Source organism: Piliocolobus tephrosceles, unplaced genomic scaffold (genome assembly GCF_002776525.5).
Source record: "Piliocolobus tephrosceles isolate RC106 unplaced genomic scaffold, ASM277652v3 unscaffolded_75, whole genome shotgun sequence".
In the NCBI taxonomy this organism is placed as follows: domain Eukaryota; kingdom Metazoa; phylum Chordata; class Mammalia; order Primates; family Cercopithecidae; genus Piliocolobus; species Piliocolobus tephrosceles.
This window is the reverse complement of record NW_022334829.1, coordinates 515,691-535,314: the sequence shown is the minus strand read 5'-3', so window position 1 is coordinate 535,314 and position 19,624 is coordinate 515,691. Positions and strand designations below refer to the sequence as shown.

At 54.5% G+C, this 19,624-nt stretch overlaps 1 protein-coding gene and 1 pseudogene across 5 annotated transcripts; one reads left to right on the top strand and one right to left on the bottom strand.

Moving 5' to 3' along the window:
* Positions 1-1,638, bottom strand: part of LOC113219656 — a 4,547-nt pseudogene extending 2,909 nt beyond the window's left edge.
* On the top strand, positions 1,580-19,069 carry LOC111530451 (argininosuccinate lyase). Of its 5 annotated transcripts, XM_023197655.2 has the most exons (17): positions 1,580-1,700; positions 1,884-1,938; positions 7,705-7,899; positions 8,266-8,349; positions 8,785-8,841; positions 8,984-9,081; positions 12,464-12,541; positions 12,623-12,700; positions 13,194-13,246; positions 13,587-13,649; positions 14,659-14,773; positions 14,943-15,027; positions 15,127-15,186; positions 15,465-15,548; positions 17,870-17,950; positions 18,438-18,544; positions 18,649-18,836. In XM_023197655.2, exons 2-17 carry the CDS (start codon positions 1,927-1,929, stop codon positions 18,791-18,793), a joined length of 1,395 nt encoding a protein of 464 aa, XP_023053423.2. In that variant the 5' UTR covers positions 1,580-1,700; positions 1,884-1,926; the 3' UTR covers positions 18,794-18,836. The 5 variants fall into 5 exon arrangements, with proteins under 5 accessions (XP_023053423.2, XP_023053424.2, XP_023053421.2 ...); XM_023197656.2 differs by lacking the exon at positions 7,705-7,899; XM_023197652.2 differs by lacking the exon at positions 1,580-1,700 and having other exon boundaries at positions 1,714-1,938; positions 18,649-19,069.
* Positions 19,070-19,624: the final 555 nt, after the last annotated feature.

Genomic DNA, 19,624 nt, shown 5'->3' with positions numbered 1-19,624 from the left:
TTTTTTTGAGACGGAGTTTCGCTCTGTCGCCTAGGCTGGAGTGCAGTAGCACAATCCGGCTCACTGCAAGCTCCGCCTCCTGGGTTCACGCCATTCTCCTGCCTCAGCTTCCGGAGTAGCTGGGACTACAGGCACCCGCCACCACGCCCGGCTAATTTTTTGTATTTTTAGTGGAGGCAGGGTTTCACCGTGTTAGCCAGGATGGTCTCGATCTCCTGACCTCGTGATCCACCCGCCTTGGCCTCCCAAAGTGCTGGGATTACAAGCGTGAGCCACCGCGCCGAGCCCCCCCACCAACCTTTTTTTTTTTTTTTTTTTTCTCACTCTGTTGCCCAGGCTGGAGTGCAGTGGCACAATCTCAGCTCACTGCAACCTCCACCTCCCTAGTTCAAGGGATTCTCCTGCCTGAGTGGCTGGGACTACAGGCGCCCACCACCACACCCGGCTAATAGAGACAGGGTTTCATCTTGTTAGCCAGGCTGGTCTCGAATTCCTGATCTCAGGTGATGCGCCTGCCTCAGCCTCTCAAAGTGCTGGAATTAAAGGCGTGAGCCACGGTGCCCGGCCTTTTCTCTTTTTTTCCTTTCTCTCTTTCTTTTTTGAGACAGAATCTTGCTCTGTCATCCAGGCTGGAGTGCAATGGCACGATCTCAGTTCACTGCAATCTCCACCTCCCAGGTTCAAGCGATTCTCCTGCCTCAGCCTCCCGACTCGGTGGGATTACAGGCACCCACCACCGTGCCCGGCTAATTTTTGTATTTTTAGTAGAGATGGGGTTTCACCATCTTGGCCAGACTGGTCTCAAACTCGTGACCTCATGATCCACCTGCCTCGGCCCCCCAAAGTGTTGAGATTACAGACGTGAGCCACCGCGCCTGGCCTCCGGCCGCAATTCTTTTCTTTTTTAGAGGGATCAAGCTGGAGTGCAGTGGCACAATATCTCACTGCAGCCTCGAACTCCTGGGCTCCACTGCGCCTCCCACTTCAGCCTCCTCAGTAGCTAGGACTGCAGGCGTGCACCACCACGCCCGGCTATTTTCTTTTTTAAATTAATTTTTTGTAGAGGCGGGATCTTGTTACATTGCCCAGGCTGATCTCCAACTCTTAGCCTCAGGCGATCCTCCCTCTGCCTCCCAAAGTGCTGGGATTACAGCTGTGAGCCACCGCGCCTGCCACGGGCTTTATTTCTGATATTCCTTCCTCTTTCCTCGATGCCTTTCTAACTCTGTACTTGGCACATGGAAGTGCTTGGTACGTGTTTGTTGAATGAATGAATGAATGGGCGAACATGCCATTTCACCTTATTTATCTTGTGAACCCGCCAGGCCCGGGCCTGATGTCATAGCCTTTACCCCTGGCCCGAGTCTCCAGTCCCCTGCGTGTCTGCTGACCGCAGCGCGAAAGCCAGGGCACTACCCTCCTCAACCCCAGCCCAGCCCCCTTTCACGTCGGGGTCCCCCCAACCCTTTCCCCGCCCGCTTCCCCGCAGCGGTGCAGCTCAGCTCCTAGCTCAGCCGGAGGTGTCCCCGCCCACAGCCAGGATTGGAGGACGGAGGCAACGCCCAACCCACCGGGCTGCCTCCTGTTGACGCGGCCGCCGCCAGGGGTGGGGACAGGGCCGGCAGCTGCTGACGCCATCCCATAGCCAGAAAAGCCCTGGCCAGTGGCGGGCGCGACAGTGTCCGTGCGACCAGGCGGAGGTGAGTGCGCGGCGGCCGGATGGGCGGGACGGGCGTGGAGGACGCCGAGAACGGTGGCGCACGCTCACGTCCGTGTTCCCAAGGGCTGCGCTCGGCCAAGCGCAGTGCCCAGAACTTGGAGCCAGCCTGGCCCGGGGGGACCCTGCTGGCCAAGGAGGTCGTCAGTCCTGTCTTGTCTTCCAGACCCGGTGGACCGAAGCTTCCGGACGACAAGGAACTGCCCAACATGGCCTCGGAGGTGAGTGGGACCTCGGGACGCCGGTCCTCCCAGCCTCCAAACGAGAGGGTGGGGGCGCCAGACCTGCCTCGGGCCACCCTGCTGGGAATCGCCCTCCAGGAAGTAATTTTGAAAATTACCCAGGAAGCCGGCACCCCCAACCCTCCCGGGCGCATCTTCTGGAGCTCAGCAGTCACCTTTACTGGGACTCACCTGTGTCCCCAGGCAGCCCTTTTGGCAAACCCACCAACCCACACTACTAGGGGTAGAGTGGCTCTGCCCTCACCTCACAATGATGCCTGCCTGGCCAGGAAAAGTGCTCCCAAGCCTTCAGCCTTCCACCTCTTCATTCCTTCTTCCCCGTGTCCTCCTGTCAGGTCCCACCCCACACCACACCCCTTCTCCTGCTAGAGCAATTGTCCCTGTTTATAGAATAAGGCTTAGCCCCTAAGTGTTCTTGTCCTTGACTGTGGCATGTGGAAAGAACCAGGAAAAAGGGGACCTCGCCTCCTGACTCCAGCAACCCCAGTACCTGGTTTCCTTCCTGTCTCACTGGACACTGCTCCTTAGGGTCAGTGGCTTCTGGCTTCTCTTCCTGACCACTTGAGATGCCGGAGTCCTGGGCAGAGGTTTCCTTCCTTTGGGGCACAGTTGATTTATCTGGCACTGGGGGTAATAATAGCTGTTGGCCTTCTTCTGTAAGGCACTAGATTATGAGACCATTGCTTTGGACCCTTCAGGGGAAAGGGGCTGTTCACCTGATGCTTGATGAAGGGAATCCCGGGAAGCAGGAGGTCTGGGTTCCAGGCCCTCCTGGCCTTCATTAGCTAGCAATTCACTTCCTCTTTCTCAGTGCCCTGCAAGCTTCTGGGTCATGGGCAGGGGGCAGGGGAGCAGGACCTGGACTTCGGAGCCAAACAGACTTGGTTTCTGTACCAGTCATTTGGGCCCTCCAAACCTCTTTCCTCATTTGTGAAATAGGGGTAATATTGCCCACCTCATAAAAGGCCATAATAACACATGTCAAATCCCTAGCACAGGGCTGAGCAACAGTAGGTGCTCAATAAATGGTGGCTAACCACAACAGTACTGATATTTCTACTTTGGGAAGCCGAGGCGGGAGGATTGCTGAAGCCCAGGAATTCCAGACCAGCCTGGGCAACATAGTGAGATCCTGTCTCTACAAAAAAACATTGAAAATTACCCAGGTGTGGTGGCGTACACCTGTAGTCTCACAGGAGGTGGAGGCAGGAGGATTGCTTGAACCCAGAAGTTTGAGACTGCAGTGAGCATGATCTCACCCTGCACTCCAACCTAGGCAACAGAATGAGATCCAGTTTCAAAAAATAAAAATAGAAAACCCTGCCAGGCATGGTGGTTCACACCTGAAATCCCAGCACTTTGGGAGGCCGAGGCGGGTGGATCATCTGAGGTCAAGAGTTTGAGACCAGCCTGGCCAACATGGTGAAACCCCATCTCTACTAAAAATGCAAAAATTAGCCAGGTGTGGTGGTGGGTGCCTGTAGTCCCAGCTATTCGGGAGGGTGAGGCAGGAGAATCGCTTGAACTCGGGAGGCGGAGGTTGCAGTGAGCCGAGATTGCACCACTGCACTCCAGCCCGGGTGACAAAGCAAGACTTTACCTCAAAAAAGGAAAAAAACCCACAAATTCCAAAACCAAAACTGATGTTTCCCATGTACATTCGAACTTGACTGTTGCTCGTTCAACCCAGCCCAACTCAGTGCCCCATCCTCTGGCCCTGAAGAGACCATTCTGGCCCAGATGTGTCCTGGCTTGCAGTAGCACCTTCTGCTACCACATTGGGCTTCCTCTCTCCTCAGTGCCCAAGGGGAGGCACCTCACTCTGATCTCCCCGTAGGGTCCTATTATGCCTGCCTGTAAGGATAGGAGTTTGGTCTGGAGCACAGTGGTCTGGCTTCCCACAAGCCCAGTGCTCCAGGTGACCTCAGCTTGCCCCAGACCTTCCTGTAGGTTGGCACTAATTGGTTTGGCTGCCGCTCCGCTTATTAAGTAGTTGTTTTTATTATTAACAACCTAGGCAGGGTGGCCTAGGAGCCCGCTGGGGGAGGCGGTGCCAGGCTCCCGGCTGAAGGGCAGGCTGGCCCCAATTCTGACTGGCTGGCTCCAGTAATCAGGACCAGGGCCCCACGTGGTGCTTTGCTGGAGATCTGGGCTTGGTGGGGCAGCTGTGGGGTAAGGGGCAGGACCAGCTCAAAAGACAGGGTGGGGGGTGGAGGCTGCCTCTGCAGGGCAGAGTCCTTTGGCAGCCGGGGCTGTTGGGCATGGAGGGGTCAGCTCACAGCTCAGGGCCAGAGCACTGTAGAGGTTTCTGTGGTGCACCCAGGAACCAGGAGTGGAGCTGAAGCATGTCCTGTCCCCTGCCAGCCCTCCCTTAGTAACAGCTGGCATTTCTCAAGTCCTTCTTGAGCACCAGGCACCATGTTATATATGCAATTTGCAAATACTATCTGATTAAATGCTCACAACAAGGCTATCAGATAGGTACTATTATTATCTTTATCTTATTATCTTTTTGATTTTGAGACGGAGTCTCGCTCTGTCGCCCAGGTTGGAGTGCAGTGGCGCAATCTCCGCTCACTGCAAGCTCCGCCTCCCGTGTTCACGCCATTCTCCTGCCTCAGCCTCCCGAGTAGCTGGGACTACAGACGCCCCCCACCGCGCCCAGCTAATTTTTGTATTTTTAGTTAAAACGGGGTTTCACCGTGTTAGCCAGGATGGTCTCGATCGCCTGACCTCGTGATCTGCCTGTTTTGGCCTCCCAAAGTGCTGGGATTACAGGCATGAGCCACCGCGCCTGGCCCTTATTATTATTTTTAAGAAGGAGTCTTGCTCTGTCGCTCAAGCTGGAGTGCAATGGCGCCATCTCTGCTCACCACAACCTCTACCTCCAGGGTTCAAGCGATTCTCCTGCTTCAGACTCCCAAGTGTCTGGGACTACAGCTGCCCGCCACCGAGCCTGGCTAATTTTTGTATTTTTAGTATAAACGGGGTTTCACCATGTTGGCCAGGCTGATCTTGAACTCCTGACCTCAAGTGATCCACCTGCCTGAGCCTCCCAACCCTGAGGTTTAATAATAGGTGCCAGGCCAGGTGGTTAATAGAAGTCTGGGGTATTGCAGGGGGATAGAGGAGGATATATGTTCTCATTGCCATTGTAGACTCCCTTCCACAAAAAGGACGTCAGTGAAGTGACATGCCCACCTCCACCCCACCCTCCTCCCAGTCCAGGGCACTAGGGCTGTGCCCCAGGTATTCTGTACCCCCTCCCCGATCTGTCCCATGCCCTGGTCTCTGCCCTCTTTCAAAACATAGATGTGGCCGGCGCCTTGGCTCATGTCTGTAATCCCAGCACTTTGGGAAGCTGAGGCTGGAGGATGGCTTGAGACCAGGAGTTCAAGACCAGCCTAGGCAACATAGTGAGACCCTGTCTCTACCAATTTTTTTTATTTTTATTTATTTATTTATTTTGAGACAGAGTCTTGCTCTGTCACCCAGGCTGGAGTGCACCCAGGCTGGAGTGCAGTGGCGCAATCTTGGCTCACTGCAAACTCCGCCTCTTGGGTTCAAGTGATTCTCCTGCCTTAGCCTCCTAAGTGGCTGGGACTACAGGTGAGCACCACCACGCCCAGCTCATTTTTGTATTTTTAGTAGAGACTGGGTTTCACCATGTTAGCCAGGGTGGTCTCTATCTCCTAACCTCGTGATCCACCCACCTCAGCCTCCCAAAGTGCTAGGATTACAGGCGTGAGCCACCACTCCTGGCCCTACAATTTTTTTTTTTTTTCTGTAACGGAGTCTCGCTGCCTGGCCCGGCCCTACAAAATTTTTGAAAACTGTCTGGATGTGGTGGCGCATGCTTGTAGTCCCAACTACTGGGGAAGCTGAGGCAAGAGGACTGGTTGAGCCCAGGAGTTTGAGGCTGCAGTGAGCTATGATGGTGCCAGTGCACTCCAAGCTGGGTAACAGAGTGAGACCCTGTGTCTAAAAAAGAATTTAAAGGCTGGGTGCGGTGGCTCACACGTGTAATCCCAGCACTTTGGGAGGCCGAGGCAGGCAGATCACGAGGTCAGGAGATCAAGACCATTCTGGCTAACACAGTGAAACCTGGTCTCTGCTTAAAAAAAAAAAAAAAAAAATTAGCCAGGCATGGTGGTGGGCGCCTGTAGTCCCAGCTACTTAGGAGGCTGAGGCAGGAGAATGGCGTGAACCTGGGAGGTGGGGCTTGTAGTGAGCCGAGATCCTGCCACTGCACTCCAGCCTGGGTGACACAGCAAGACTCCATCTCAAAAAAAAGAAAAAGAATTTTAAAAAATGTTTTTAAACAAACAAAACGGGCTGGGTACGGTGGCTCATGCCTGTAATCCCAAGCACTTTAGGAGGCTGAGGTCAGGGGATCACCTGAGATCAGGAGTTCGAGACCAGTCTGACCAACATGGTGAAACCCTGTCTCTACTAAAAATACAAAACTCAGCCGGGTGTGGTGGCACACGTCTGTAATTCCAGCTAGTCGGGAGGTTGAGGCAGGAAAATTGGCTTGAACTCGGGAGGCGGAGGTTGCTGTGAGCCGAGATCATGCCACTGCACTCCAGCCTAGGTGACAGAGTGAGACTGTATCTCAAAAAAAAGAACAAAACGTAGATGCCTACATACCATTCCTCTGCCCTTGGCTCCTAGGGAGTAAGGGGTCACCCAGTGACCTCCTAGAAGGCCAGTGACAATGGGGGGTATCAGGGTGCTTTTCAGAGCCAAGGGAGTGGTAGGAATTGGGATCTTAGTCCAGCTCCAAGCTGTGAGGGAGAGTAGCAGAGCATTTAAGCTTGGTGGAGACCCTCAAGGCCTCTTTGCCTATCCCTACAGCAAAGGTTCAGGACACCAGAGCCAAGTCCAGAAGCCCTGGTGGAACAGGGGTGAAGAGCTGGGTTCTGACTGGTGGAACAGGGGTGAAGAGCATGGGTTCTGACTTCAGACTGCTGGGCTGCAGCCCTGGCTCTCCCACCCCAGGTGAGGGCAGGCTGCATGCCCCTCTGTGCCTCAGTTTCCCCCTCTTCATAGTGGAATTGTGTTGGTGCCTACCCCAGAGGGTTGTGTCAACAATTAGGATGGCACCTGGCACCTTGGTCAGTGGTAGGAAAGGTTCCAGAAGCTCTGCTGTGGTCCCAGGGATGCCTCAGGCCCTGCCACCATCTCGTTGGAGTGGGGCCATGTGGTGGGAAAGAACCCCAACTTTAAGGCCACACGCAGTGGCTCATGCCTGTAATTCTAGCACTTTCAGAGGCCAAGGCGGGAGGATCACCTGAGGTCAGGAGTTCAAGACCAGCCTAGCCAACATGGTGAAACCCCATCTCTACTAATGATACAAAAATTACCGGGCTGTGGTGGCACGTGCCTATAATGCCAGCTACTTGGGAGTCTGAGGCAGGAGAATCTTTTGAACCTGGGAGGCAGAGGTTGCAGTGAGCCGAGATGGTGCCATTGCACTCCAGCCTGGCTGCTGACAGAGTGAGAATCTGTCTCAAAAAAAAAAAAAAAAAAGAACCCAAACTTTTGGTGTTCAGCCACGTTCCCATGCTCACTCCCATGCTCAGTCCCATGGTGACTCTGGGAAGGTCTCAGCCTCCTTGTCTGCCCAGTTAGAATGATCTGATGTCCCTGCTACCATCAGACTTGGTAAGTTTCCCGAAGACTGCAAGAAGCGCTGTTCTGGAGGGTGGAGGAGACACTAATTGTTCTTGCTCTCCTGGCCAGAGTGGGAAGCTTTGGGGTGGCCGGTTTGTGGGTGCAGTGGACCCCATCATGGAGAAGTTCAACGCGTCCATTGCCTATGACCGGCACCTTTGGGAGGTGGATGTTCAAGGCAGCAAAGCCTACAGCAGGGGCCTGGAGAAGGCAGGGCTCCTCACCAAGGCCGAGATGGACCAGATACTCCATGGCCTAGACAAGGTACTCGCCGTGGCTAAAGCCCCACCCAAGGCCCCTTCCCTGTGGCCCCAGGCTCCCACCAAATCCCTAAGCAAATAGTGCAGTGTTGCTCATCTGTGGTTTCACATTGAACTAATTATATACTCAAGTGCTGTTTAACTGTGTGCCTTGATGTCCACCTCTCTCCATCTTTTAATGATCCCTGTGACCCACATGGCTCATGGGTAAAGGTGGGCCTGAGATGCCCCCTCCCAGGGTGCACTTCCAGGACTCAGATCCTGGATGAGGACAGTCAGTCATCACGGATAGGGTGGGACCAGGGCTGGGGCTCTCTTAGCTGCTGATGCCTGCTCACCTGACCCCTGGCATTGCTGCTACCCGCTATAGGTGGCTGAGGAGTGGGCCCAGGGCACCTTCAAACTCAGCCCCAACGATGAGGACATCCACACAGCCAATGAGCGCCGCCTGAAGGTATGACCCCTGGAGTCCCACCGCTGTCCTGGCCTCCCCTCTCCACCTTGCCCAGGGCCATTTTGAGCATTAGCACCATCATTCTGTTTACTTCGCCACTGGCAGACAGCAGGTGAGACCTTAGGACATGGGCCAGGCACCCTGGCTCATGCCTATAATCCTAACACTTTGGGAGGCTGAGGTGGGAGGATCGCTTGAGGCCAGGAGTTCCAGACCAGCCTGGACAACATAACGAGGTCCCACAACTACAAACATTTAAAAAAAAAAAAAAAAAAAAGAACAATAGGCCTCAGCAGAAATGGTGAGAGATTTGGGCAGGATCTGGAGCCCTGGAGTACGGAGGTAGGTTAGCGGGGCTGATGAGGAACCCTGCCCTGCCTGGATTGACTCCTTGGGGGATACAGACCATGACCTTGGGTCTCCCTTCACCTCCAGGAGCTCATTGGTGAAACGGCAGGGAAGCTGCACACGGGACGGAGCCGGAATGACCAGGTGCTTCTAGCCCCTCCACCCCACTGCTCCATGTTGTCCCAAACTTGGGGAGCCCAGGGGGCAGTTAGAGCTCTGCAACGATCCTGGCTTCTCAGGGAAGCAACACGTCAACCTCCCTGAGCACCACCTCCTCCTCGCACAGGTGGTCACGGACCTCAGGCTATGGATGCGGCAGACCTGCTCCACGCTCTCAGGCCTCCTCTGGGAGCTCATCAGGACCATGGTGGATAGGGCAGAGGCGTGAGTCCTACAGGGACACCCAGGGGGCAGACAGAGGTGTGATGGCAGCCTGAACAGGAGACCTAGGGGGCAGGGGTGAACAGGGTGGGGGTGCCAGGCCCCGGGGGACAGGAACATCCCAGAACTCCAGGATCGAGGCAGAGTAGCTAGGAGTGGGCCATTTCCTGCAGGCCCCAATGCTCCCATGCCAGTCTAGCTCAGCAGGCAGGAAAGACTCACCCGTCGTGGGGCCGGGTGTGGTGGCTCATGCCTATAATCTCAGCACTTTGGAAGGCCAAGGTGGGTGAATCACCTGAGGTCAGGAGTTTGAGACCAGCCTGGCCAACATGGTGAAACTGTCTCTACTAAAAATACAAAAATTAGCCAAGCGTGGTGGCGGGCGCCTATAATCCCAGCTACTCGGGAGGCTGAGGCAGGAGAACTGCTTGAACCCGGGAAGCGGAGGTTGCAATGAACCGAGATCGTGCCATTGCACTCCAGCCTGGGCTACAGAGCGAGACTCCGTCTCCAAGAAAAAAAAGAAAAAAAAAAGGAAACTCACCATTTGCAGAGTTGAGGGCAGGAAACTAAGCCAAGCACAGCTAGCTTGGCTGTGCCTGGAGCAGCCAGAGTCACTCCCCACCCTGCCTGTCCCCCAGAGCCCCCATCCCAAGCTTCGTGTCCCCAACCAGCCCATCTGGCACAAGACAGAGCCAAAGGCTGCCTCCTGCTGGCCTCATTTCAGGCTTTGGCTTCTGAGACCTGGTGTCTTTGGGACTGGATTTGTTCCTTACAGACCTGGACGAAGAGCTGCTGAGGAGTCTCCATGTGTTGTCAGAGACCCCTCCTCTTCCTCAACTCCCTGTGATGCTTGTTTTGCAGACTTGGGGGGAAATAAGGGCACAAGAATTGTCACTCAGCAGGTAGGGCAGGGCTGCTAGGAGGAACAGGGAGTATCTGCTACTGAGTTCAAAGTTTCTTTAATTTTTTTTTTTTTTTTTTTGAGACAGGGTTTTGCTCTGCCGCCTAGTCTGGGGTATAGTGGCGCGATCTTAGCTAACTGCAAACTCTGCCTTCTGGGTTCAAGCGATTGTAGTGCCTCAGACTCCCAAGTAGCTGAGATTACAGGTGTGCACCACCATGTCCAGCTAATTTTTGTATTTTTTTCAGTAGAGATGGGTTTTGCCATGTTGGCCAGGCTGGTCTCGAACTCCTGAGCTCAGGTGATCCGCCCACCTGGGCCTGCCAAAGTGCTAGGAGTACAGCCATAAACCACTGCACTCAGCTTAATTTTTAAATTTTTAACTTTTTAAATTGTCTTTAGAAATGAGATCCTGCTCTGTCACCTAGGCTGGAGTACAGTGGCTCGATAATAGCTCACTGCAGCCTCAAACTCCTGGAATCAAATGATCCTCCTACCTCAGCTTTCTGAGTAGCTAGAACTACAGGTGTGCACCGCCTGTGAGATGGAGTCTCGCCCTGTCGCCCAGGCTGGAGTGCAGTGGCACAATCTCTACTCACTGTAATCTCTGCCTCCCAGGTTCACGACATTCTCCTGCCTCAGCTTCCCGAGTAACTGGGAGTACAGGTGCCCGCCACCACGCCCGGCTAATTTTTTGTATTTTTAGTAGAGATGGGCTTTCACCGTGTTAGCCAGGATGGTCTTAATCTCCTGAGCTCGTGATCCACCCACCTCGGACTCCCAAAGTGCTGGGATTACAGGCATGAGCCACCATGCCCAGCCACGAATGTTTTAAATATTTTGTAGAAACGGGATCTCTCTATGTGGCTCAGGCTGGTCTCAAACTCCCAGCCTTAAGTGATCCTTCCCTCTTGGCCTCCCAAAGTGCTGGGATTAAAGGCTTGAGCCACCGTGCCTGGCCTTGAGTACAGAATTTATTTATGCAGTGATGAAAATGTTATAAAATTGGTTATGGTGATGGTTGTACAGTAAAGTGTAAATTTTAAATGAGTAAATTGTTTGTGAATGATATCTCAGTAAAGCTGGTTTATCCAAAACAACAGGCCAGGTGCAGTGGCTCACGCTTGTAATCCCAGCACTTTGGGAGGCTGAGGCGGGTGGATCACCTGAGGTCAGGAGTTCGAGACTAGCCTTCGCCAACATGGTGAAACCCCATCTCTACTATAAAAATACACAAAATTAGCCGGGTGTGATGGTAGGCACCTGTAATCCCAGCTACTTGGGAGGCAGGAGAATCTCTTGAACCTGGGAGGCAGAGGTTGCAGTGAGCTGAGATCATACCACTGCATTCCTGCCTGGGCAACAAAAGCAAAACTCTTTCTCAAAAACAACAATAACAACAACAACAAACAGGCCAGGTATGGTGGCTCACATTTGTAATCCCAGCCCTTTGGGAGGCCAAGGCAGGAGGATTGCCTGAACCCAGGAATTTCAGACCACCCTAGGCAACATGGCAAGACCCCATCTCACAGAGTGAGATGGAGTCTCACTCTGTCGCCCAGGCTGGAGTGCAGTGGTGAAATCTCAGCTCACTGCAAGCTCTGCCTCCCGGGTTCATGCCATTCTCCTGCCTCAGCCTCCCGAGTAGCTGGGACGACAGGAGCCCGCCACCACACCCGGCTAATTTTTTGTGGTTTTGGTAGAGACAGGGTTTCACTGTGTTACCTAGGATGGTCTCGATCTCCTGACCTCGTGATCCACCCACCTTGGCCTCCCAAAGCGCTGGGATTACAGGCATGCACCACCGTGCCTGGCCACAAGACCCCATCTTTACAAAAAATTAAAAATTGGCCGGGCATGGTGGCATGTCCCTTTAGTCCCAGCTACTCAGGAGGCTGAGGCAGGAGGATCACTTGAGCCCAGGAGATAGAGGCAGCAGTGAGCTATGATTGTGCCACTGCACTCCAGCCTGGGCAACAGAATGAGACCCTGTCTCTAAAAACAAAAACAAAACAAAACAACAAGAAAACAGGACCATCACTCACAGCACCTCTGCCTCTGCCCTGCCTACTTGAATGTGGTACAGGGCATCTTACCTGCTCAGAGCAGCCCTTGAACGAGCCTCAGCTATTTCTAGGGTCCTCAAACGAAACCTCTCACAGTCAAGTCATACCCAACATGGGCCTCCTCCCCTGGTCTGGCCCCCGCTCAGAGATGCTGAGTTACAGAGGCTGGACTTTGGGTGTTTCTGGCAAAGCCTCACCCCAGGAGGCCCCACAGCTGAGGCCCAGTCCTTGGTTCACACGGCCCCACTTCCGGCCTTTTTCCCTTAAGACCGACTTGTCCCTGGGAGATCACCAGATACCTCATTCAGGTGGAGTGCTGCAGGGCGACACTTTTTCCAGGGGTGACAGGGTCCCAGTGTCACAGGCAGGCCTTGCACGAGCCTCCACCCGACCTCCTGCTCCTCCTCTCCCACAGGGAACGTGATGTCCTCTTCCCGGGGTACACCCATCTGCAGAGGGCCCAGCCCATCCGCTGGAGCCACTGGATTCTGAGGTGAGCCAGGTGAGGTGCAGGGGCCGTGCTAGAGGGGAGGACCCTGGCTGCCCTGACCCTCCTGCTCCTGGCTTCCCACAGCCACGCCGTGGCGCTGACCCGAGACTCTGAGCGGCTGCTGGAGGTGCGGAAGCGGATCAATGTCCTGCCCCTGGGGAGGTGGGTGAGGCTCCAGTGCCCCGAGGGCCTGGTGGGGGTGGCTGCTGCATAGCCTTAGGGATTGACAGAGCTGGGAAGGGCAGAGTGGGACAGAAAGCCGCCTTATCTGCTCAGCGGGGGACCCTGCATGGAGCCCCAGCTCTCGCTAAGGTGGGGATGACCAAGCCATTGAATGTGTCTGAGCAGGGCCAGAGCCCTCCAGCAAGGCTCCTGGCAAGCCCAGCCTGCTGCCCTTAGCCTGACATATGGGAACATGTGTCAGGAGACAAGTGTCCTGCACCCAGGGTGACTCGGTGCTTGGGGACAAGTGTTCTGTGGACACTTAGGGACAAGTATTCCGTACCCAAGGCAACTGGGCCAGGGAAGAGGCTGAGCTCCAGGTGGTTGCCCTGGCAACCAGGACTTGGTTCTCTGTGTGCTTGCGTGCGTGTGTGTGTATGTGTCAGGGCTGCCTGCCAGGAGCCCTGGTCACCATGAATCCCTGTCCCTGCAGTGGGGCCATTGCAGGCAATCCCCTGGGTGTGGACCGAGAGCTGCTTCGAGCAGGTGAGACGCCCTGCCCCTCCTCCCCAGGGAGAGTCACCCTCAGCACCCGCCAGGACCCGCAGACACACCTGAAACCAGAGGGCAGGGGCCTGTAGCTCCTGGTGAAACCTTCATTCATTGCCTACGGGCACTGAGTTCATCAAGTCTAGGGGTCACTCATGGCAGGGGTGCTTGGTAGTGAGAGACTCAGGGCTCCTGCCTCCCTCCTGGGACTGTGCAAAAGATCCCTCCCCCAGCTGCCGCCCCACCCTGATCAGGGGTGGGGGCTGGGCAACCTAGTTCGGGGAGAGGGAGCCACTTCCTGTCCTCCAGCCCAGCCCCGCTTCCTCCCACCCCCCAGAACTCAACTTTGGGGCCATCACTCTCAACAGCATGGATGCCACTAGTGAGCGGGACTTTGTGGGTAAGTCTTGGGGAGCCAGTCCCCTGCCCTGTGCCTCACTTTAGTCCCTCAGCCCAGCTTCTCTCCAGTCTCTTCCCACCCCTCTACGGACAGTCTGGTTGTGGTGATGGTTGTACACTGAAGTGTAAAGCTTAAATGGGTAAATTGGGTGGGGCACAGTGGTTCACGCCTGTAATCCCAGCACTGGCCAACATGGTGAAACCCCATCTCTACTAAGAATACAAAATTTAGCTTGGCATGTGGTGGCAGGTGCCTGTAATCCCAGCTGCTTGGGAGGCTGAGGCCAGAGAATTGCTTGAACCTGGGAGGTGGAGGCTGCAGTGAGCTGAGATCGCGCCAGTGCACTCCAGCCTGGGCAACAAGAGCGAAACTCCAACTCAAAAAATAACATAAAAATAAATAGGTCAGGCATGGTGGCTCATGCCTGTCATCCTAGCACTTTGGGAGGCCGAGGCAGGTGGATCACCTGAGGTCAGGAGTTCAAGACCAGCCTGGCCAACATGGGGAAACCCCGTCTCCACTAAAAGCACAAAAATTAGCTGGGCATGGTGGTGCATGCCTGTAATCCCAGCTACTCAGGAGGCTGAGGAAGGAGATTCGCTTGAACCTGGGAGGTAGAGGTTGCAGTGAGCCGAGATTGCGCTACTGCACTACAGCCTGCACGATGGGAGCGAGACTCCATCTCAAAAAAATAAATAAATAAATGGATAAATTGTATGTGGGTGATAACTCGGTAAAGCTGGTTTATTTAAAACAACAATAACAAAAAACAGGCTAGGTGCAGTGGCTCACGTTTGTAATCCCAGCACTTTGGGAGGCCAAGGCAGGAGGATTGCTTGAGCCCACGAGTTTCAGACCAGCCTGGGCGACATAACACGACCCCATCTTTACGAAAAATGAAAATTTAGCTGGGTCCCCCCACCGCCTAACCTCCTCCCGACCCCTGTATGGTCAGGCTGGGTGGGGATGGGAGAGGCCTGGTGACTGGGAACCTTTTCTCCCCTCTCAGCTGAGTTCCTGTTCTGGGCTTCGCTATGCATGACCCATCTCAGCAGGATGGCCGAGGACCTCATCCTCTACTGCACCAAGGAATTCAGCTTCGTGCAGCTCTCGGATGCCTACAGGTAAGCCCTGAACTGCCACCTCCATCTGCCCCTGCCGGCCTCTGTATTCCCCGCCCCCTGCGGGTGTGGCTTCCTTCCTCCCCGCCCCACCCCTCCGCCAGACCTGGCCTGTGAGCTACTGGACCAGCCAAGGATCCAGCCCTTTCAGCGCCAGCACCTCTGTCCCCAGCACGGGAAGCAGCCTGATGCCCCAGAAGAAAAACCCCGACAGTTTGGAGCTGATCCGGAGCAAGGCTGGGCGTGTGTTTGGGCGGGTGAGCAAGGCAGGGGGAAGGGCGGAGCCTCTGGGCTGATGGTGGGTGGCCACGGGGCAGGATCCCGGGTCCAGCCCCTGTGCCTCCCTCTTCCCGCAGTGTGCCGGGCTCCTGATGACCCTCAAGGGACTTCCCAGCACCTACAACAAAGACTTACAGGTGCGAGGCCAGGGGGAGGCCTGCCTACTACGTGCCAGTTCTCAGGGCTCTGGCATACCCAGGCAGGGCCTCACCCGGGGATTGCCATACATCCTCCCATCCTGTGCACACAGCCTCATCCATGGCTGCCCTTGCACTCTCTGCCCTTCCTTTGTTGGGGTACTAAGTGTTCTTCCCATGGAAGGCAGTGGGGATGCCTCAGTTGCGGGGGTGGGGCTGTGGGGACCCTGGGTGCAAGGGGGCTGCTAGGCCCTCACCTCCTGCCATGTGCCTCCCAGGAAGACAAGGAAGCTGTGTTTGAAGTGTCAGACACTATGAGTGCCGTGCTCCAGGTGGCCACTGGCGTCATCTCTACGCTGCAGGCAAGACATCACCCACCTGCCTCTCCTCCCCTAGGTCCCAGGCACTGGGGTGGGCATGCAAGGAGGGTGGCCTTGGGAGGAGGCGAGGTAGGGCTGGAGGACCTGGGGCAGGGAAGGAGAGGTGTGCTCGCTCCTGCTCCTGGGGAACAGGGAAAGGACAGAAACTGCTGCCTTACAGTGGAAGTAGATGAGACTCAGGGGGCCTTGGGTCTGTCAACTGGCCAGACCAGAACTCTTTTTAAAAAAAGAAAATCTATACAAAAGGCCCGGTGCAGTGGCTCATGCCTGGAATCTCACACTTTGGGAGACCGAGGCAGATGGAGCACTTGAGGTCGGGGGTTTGAGACCAGCCTGGCCAACATGGCATAACCATGTTCTCTACTAAAAATGCAAAAATGAGCCAGACATGATGGCTCACATCGGTAATCCCAGCTACTCGGGAGGCTGAGGCAGGAGAATCACTTGAACCCATGAGATGGAAGTTGTAGTGAGCCAAGATCATGCCACTGCACTCCAGCCTGGACTACAGAGTAAAACTCCGTCTACAAATATGTCAATTAAATTAAATTAAATATCTAAAAAAACCTTTGTTTAGAGACAGGGTCGCTCTCTGTCACCCAGGCTGGAGTGCAGTGGTGCAGTCGTAGCTCACTGTAGTCTCAAACTCCTGGGCTCAAGTGATCCTCCCACCTCAGTCTCCAGAGTAACCGGGACTATAAACATGCGCCACCATGCCTGGCTAATTTTTTTATTTTTTGTAGAGACAGGGTCTCCCCATATTTCTCCGGTTGGTCTCAAACTCCCGGCCCCAAGCAATCTTCCCACCTTGGTCTCCCAAAGTGCTGGGATTATAGGCATGAGCCACTTTCCTGGCTGATTTCTTTTAAAACCAATTATTATGGGAAATTTATGTATATAACAGCTAGAGAATGCATAATGAACCCTATGTACCGACACCCAGCTTCAATAATAATCAACTCACAGACATCCTGGCTCCAGCAGTCTTTACCTACAGCTCTCCCCCACTCCTTTACCCCCTTATTTTGAAGCAAATTCCCATCACCACATCATTTCATTCCTAGATAGTTCAGGATGTGTCTTGAAATCGGTCTTTCTTGGCTGGGCGCAGAGCCTCATGCCTGTAATCCCATCAATTTGTGAGACTAAGGTGGGCAGATCACTTGAGGTCAGGAGTTCAAGACCAGCCTGGCCAACATAGCAAAACCCCGTCTTTACTAAAAATATAAAAATTAGCTGGGTGTGGTGGTACACGCCTATAATTCCAGCTACTCAGGAGGCTGAGACAGGAGAATTGCTTGAATCCGAGTGATGGAGATTGTAGTGAGCAGAGATCGTGCCACTGCACTCCAGCCTGTGTGACAGCAAGACTCCATCTCAAAAAATAATAATAATAAATAAATAAATAAATGATTTTGGAAGCTAGTCCCCCAACTAGCAGCACCAGCATCACCTCAGAACTCCTGAGAAATACAATGTGAGGCCCCACTCCAGATGGCTGAATCAGAGACTCTGGGGGTGGTCCCCAGCAATTTGTACTTTTTTCTTAGTAAATTCTCCAGTGGCTAGGCCTGGTGGCTCGTGCCTGTAATCCCAGCACTTTGAGAGGCTGAGGCAGGAGAAGCACGTGAGCCCAGGAGTTCAAAACCAGCCTGAGCAACATAGCGAGACCCTGTCTCTAAAATTAAAAAAATTAAAGTAGCCAGTCGTGATGGCGTGTACCTGTGGTCCCAGCCACTCAGGAGACTGATGTGGGAGGATCCCTTGAGCCCAGGAAGTCAAGGATGCAGAGAGCCAGGATTGTGCCATTGCACTCCAACTTGAGCGACAGAACAAGACCCTGTCTCAAAAAAGCCCAAAACAACAACAACAAATTAGCTTGGCATGGTGGCATGCATGGCTGTAGTCCCAGCTATTTGGGAGGCCAAGGCTGGAAGATCCCTTGAGTCCAGGCTGCAGTGAGCTATCATGGCCACTGCACTCCAGCCTGGGCAACAGAGCAAGACACTGTCTCCTAAAACAGAAAACAAATTCTCCAGGAACATCTGATGCATGCTAAAGATAAGAACGCTTTGAAAACATAACGGCCAGTAAAACATACAGACCAGTAAGCGTTAATAGCATACGTAAATATTATAGATAATTATGAGAAGATGGTTCAAGTTGAGAGTGAGACAGAGCCGAGTGGGTAGGAGAGTATCTGTCCAAGGCAGGGACATCCTGGCAGAGGGGCAGGTCCTGGACCTGGCAGCTTCAGACCCCAGGGTCCCCAGGGCTCACCACTCGCCCACCTGTGCCCCCAGATTCACCGAGAGAACATGGGACAGGCTCTCAGCCCCGACATGCTGGCCACTGACCTTGCCTATTACCTGGTCCGCAAAGGGGTAAGTGTGTAGCAGCCAAGGGGAGGGTGAGGAGATGGGGTGCCCCCCAGAGGGTGGGGAAGCTCAGGAAGGGGCGCAGGTGGCCCAGCCTGGTGGCTCACCCCTGTAATGCCAGCACTTTGGGAGGCCAAGGCAGGTGGGTCACTTGAGGCCAGGGGTTCAAGACCAGCCTGGTCAACATGGTGAAACCCTGTCTCCTTTGTTGTAAAATGCAACAATTGTTGTAAAAATACAACAATTAGCCCAGTGTGGTGGCACACTCCTGTAATCCCAGCTACTCGGGAGGCTGAGGCAGGAGAATCGCTTGAACCTGGGAGGTGGAGGTTGCAGTGAGGTGAGATCATGCCTCTGCACTCCAGCCTGGGCAACAGAGCAAGACTTTGTGTCAGGAAAAAAAAAAAAAAAAAAAGGAAGGGGCTCAGGCAGTGGAGGCAGATCAGGGCATGGAGGAAGCTGCCTCAGCACCATCTTCCTCCCTGGCACCCAGATGCCATTCCGCCAGGCCCACGAGGCCTCCGGGAAAGCCGTGTTCATGGCCGAGACCAAGGGGGTCGCCCTCAACCAGCTGTCACTGCAGGAGCTGCAGACCATCAGGTGCGGCCCATCCCCTTCCCCATGCTGCCTCCTAGGAAGTGAGCCTGGGTGCCTGGAGCCCAGGGTGGCCCAGCTCCCTGGCCCACCTCTTCCTCTCTCCCCAGCCCCCTGTTCTCGGGTGACGTGAGCTGCGTGTGGGACTACGGGCACAGTGTGGAGCAGTATGGTGCCTTGGGTGGCACTGCACGCTCCAGTGTTGACTGGCAGATCCGCCAGGTGCGGGCGCTACTGCAGGCACAGCAGGCCTAGGTCCTCCTGCACCTGCCCCCTAATAAAGTGGGTGCGAGAGGAGGCTGCTGCGTGTTTCCTGCCCCAGCCTGGCTCCCTCGTTGCTGGGCTTTCTGGGGCTGACCAGTGGGGACGGTCAGGGACTAGAGAGGCAAGGTGGGGTGGCCTGTAATCCCAGCACTTTGGAAGGGCAAGGTGCAAGGATGCTTGAGGCCAGGAGTTTGACACCAGCCTGGGCAACACAGGGAGACCCGTGTCTCTACCCAATAATGAAACAAATAGCCTGGCGTGGTAGCCTGTGCATATAGTCCCAGCTACTTGTAAGGCTGAGGTGAGAGGATACTTGTGTCCAGGAGTGGAGGCTGCAGTGAGCTACGATCATGCCACTGCATTCCAGCCTGGACAACAGAATGAGACCTTGTCTCTAAAAATAAAAAATAAAAAATAAATGGAAGCAGAGAAAACTGGGCAAGGGCAATGAGAGTCATAGATGAAAGGGAAGAGGGGGCTCCCATCATAGCCTCTGCTCTGTCCAGGCCCCATCCCCTTCAAACAGGGTATCACAGTGACCTCCTAGGCCAGGAGCGATGGCTCACGCCTGTAATCCTAGCACTTTGGGAGGCCTGGGCAACATATCAAGACTCCAGCTACCACATTAAAAAAACAAAAACAAAAAACGAAACAACTAGCCAAACCGGGCGCAGTGGCTCACACCTAATCCCAGCACTTGTAGGAGGCTGAGGCTGGTAGATCACTTGAGGCCAGGAGTTCAAGAACAACCTGGCCAACATGGGGGAACCCCATCTCTAATAAAAATACAAAAATTAGCCGGGTGTGGTGGCGCATGCCCGT

Coding starts and splice junctions, on each gene's coding strand:
- LOC111530451 (XM_023197652.2), top strand. CDS start 1,720: ATGGGCGGGACGGGCGTGGAGGACGCCGAGAACGGTGGCGCACGCTCA. Junction 7,900..8,265: donor TACTCCATGGCCTAGACAAG/GTACTCGCCGTG, acceptor TACCCGCTATAG/GTGGCTGAGGAGTGGGCCCA. Junction 8,842..8,983: donor GACGGAGCCGGAATGACCAG/GTGCTTCTAGCC, acceptor CTCCTCGCACAG/GTGGTCACGGACCTCAGGCT.